The sequence below is a fragment of the Aplysia californica genome, unplaced genomic scaffold (assembly GCF_000002075.1).
Source record: "Aplysia californica isolate F4 #8 unplaced genomic scaffold, AplCal3.0 scaffold00501, whole genome shotgun sequence".
In the NCBI taxonomy this organism is placed as follows: Eukaryota; Metazoa; Mollusca; class Gastropoda; order Aplysiida; family Aplysiidae; genus Aplysia; species Aplysia californica.
The window spans coordinates 205,889-208,281 of NW_004797771.1; the positions used below are offsets into that span (position 1 = coordinate 205,889).

Consider the following 2,393-nt stretch of genomic DNA (forward strand, 5'->3'; position numbering starts at 1 on the left):
TTTTCATTCAGTGTCATCCTCTATTTTGAAATAATCCCCCCGCTCTAAATAAAAAGATCAGTAGAATCTCGACCTTCCGAACCCATGGTCAAGAAATCTACCATATGATGTGGCCTAAATAAGATAAGGGAGGGGGTTTAGCTTATTTAGGTCATCCTAAATTGAATGAGACGTGAACACCGTAACCTCTCGACCACGAGAGCCCACATAGATTTTTACAGAGCTACAAATTTAATAACATTTATATAAGGATACCAGTGCCATTGATAAAGTATTATAGGAGAGTGATGATACGAGCCTGCCGCCACACATCCATGAACGAACCGTTCGTACCGTTAGCATTAACTCCTTTGTGACGGTGACCATGCCTAGTACGGTAAACCCCATGCTAGGCCCATTCAACTTGGCAAGGAACAACTGCAGCTGAGGACGTAAAGAGATAACATGTGTGAGTTAATATATTACACCAATATCGACACATTCGAGATAATTTGCGAACTATTTTGCCCCTGACTCTGAGAGCCAACCTTGTAAGACAGAATCCCAAACCACGATGTATAGATAAGCATAAACCAATCAATGATCACTCTAAGTAAGAGTTGTATGGCAGTTGCAACAAAATTAGGCCATATAAATGTCGAGGATTAGAAGTATATATTAAGCTACAAGAGAGTAACATTTTTTAAAAAAGGAGAGAAGCGGACCATAGATGTTTGATAGAAAAGAAGGAGCCAAGCACATCATCAGACCACCCGCCAATCACCCACTCACAAAACAATAAAAAGCTAACCTGGGTGAGGTCTTGTATCGTGACGCCATGAGTTTGCACGGTCTGGAGGTCATGTCTCGCAGCATGCATCTGAAGCAAGAGGGGGAAGAAGCAGAATAAATCTAGATGTGTCTTCATCTAGCTCTTTTGAATACTTATTGTTTTCTTCTCTACTTTTCATCGAACTATGTTTACACTTCGATGCAAGTTATAGATACTGCACGCATTCCGTGAATTCGAACTGGAAACGTTCTATTTTCCTTCAGACGTGTATTTCTGACAGGAACATAAAGCTCTCTGTTCTGTTCGAAAGCTTTTTGTACACACAGACCAATTTTTCTTATAGACATTTTAGGTAAGGTCAACCAGCTTCCAAAGGATATTTCAAAGTAGAGGCACTTTGCCCAGAGGGAAGGAGAAGAAAGAAGGGAGAACGAAGGTGCAATTCCCAGAGACGATACACATGCATAAGAGTTGACATTACCTGTGTGTATTCAATAAAAGAGGCTCGAAATAGTTTAGCCTATCACTAGAGATATGTTATTACGACACTATTCATGTAATAGTATGTCGCAGGATATAGGTGCAACACTATGCAGAACTGTAAGATTATCTAGAAGGCTTGATCTCCAAATTTTACGTGTATCTCAAGCAGGACCTCAAGTAGGCTGAGAGCCTTGAAAACTCTCCCAAAATCCAAGTTCAACCCCCCCCCCCCCTTTGGAGATTTGAACCAGAGCCATCGACATTATAGTTCAGCATGATTTCAACTTAGCTGATGGTATTCCTGAATCCGTTCTCTCATTAAATAAAAATGTTAAAGAAAGGTAAATATATTTCCCTCAGCTCCGCCCTACTACCTCCACCCCCCCCCTTTCCGCTTTCCGAAAAAAACACACAAAAAACCCCGCCCAAAACAACAACAACATAAAAATCCGTCCAATAAAAACACACTGCATGGAACGTCTCTTGGGGTAACAAATGGCATTGATAATGCAAGAGTCTTTGTGAAAACAACAGGGTAGCCCACCTACTTCCTAATCGACGCGTTTTTATAAGGGCTTTCATCACAATTTCCAAAGCTGGCTCACTGGATGTGATAAATTTTAATGATTTTCCCATGGTCGGCTACTGAGAAACATTGAAATTCGGGAATCAGTGATAAAGGCATTGGTTTTCAATCAATCAGACAAGTCTTCTCTGGAACGTTTACTTCTGATTTGTCCTTCTGATTTCAGGCAAGGCTAAGCAAATAGTAGTTTGTTTGGACCCATTACGAGATCGGAGGCGAACAACAGAGCGGTGGGGAGTAATACGACATTTTAATTGACTGTAAATGAATTTTACTGGAACAGCACTTTTCTATTGTCTGTAAAGTGCGCTTACTGCTTACACATTTGTCTAATCTCCACTCGTAAACACGACTAGTTGATAAAATAGAGGGTTTTTGTGCCAAATAAACGAGATCAGAGAGTATTTATTAAAGCTTTACCCCCTTTTTTCTCCTTCACCCTTTCTAGTAGTCTCTACCCTCTCTGTCATCTCCCTCCCTTCCTCCCTCCCTCCCTTTCTTTTTCTTATTCCTCTGTCTGTCCGTCTGCGCCCTCTCTCTCTCTCTCTCTCT

The 2,393-nt window shown here is 41.0% G+C and overlaps 1 protein-coding gene across 3 annotated transcripts in view; it reads right to left on the minus strand.

Moving 5' to 3' along the window:
- The window catches only part of LOC101849151, a 25,949-nt gene that overhangs the window by 3,244 nt on the left and 20,312 nt on the right, over nucleotides 1-2,393 (minus strand). For all 3 annotated transcript variants that reach the window (XM_035971765.1, XM_035971767.1, XM_035971766.1), the window contains 2 exons: nucleotides 791-859; nucleotides 334-423 (listed from right to left, as the gene is read on the minus strand). In XM_035971765.1, the coding sequence (XP_035827658.1) occupies nucleotides 334-423; nucleotides 791-859 (159 nt within the window). Of the gene's footprint in view, nucleotides 1-333; nucleotides 424-790; nucleotides 860-2,393 lie in introns of those variants that run through there.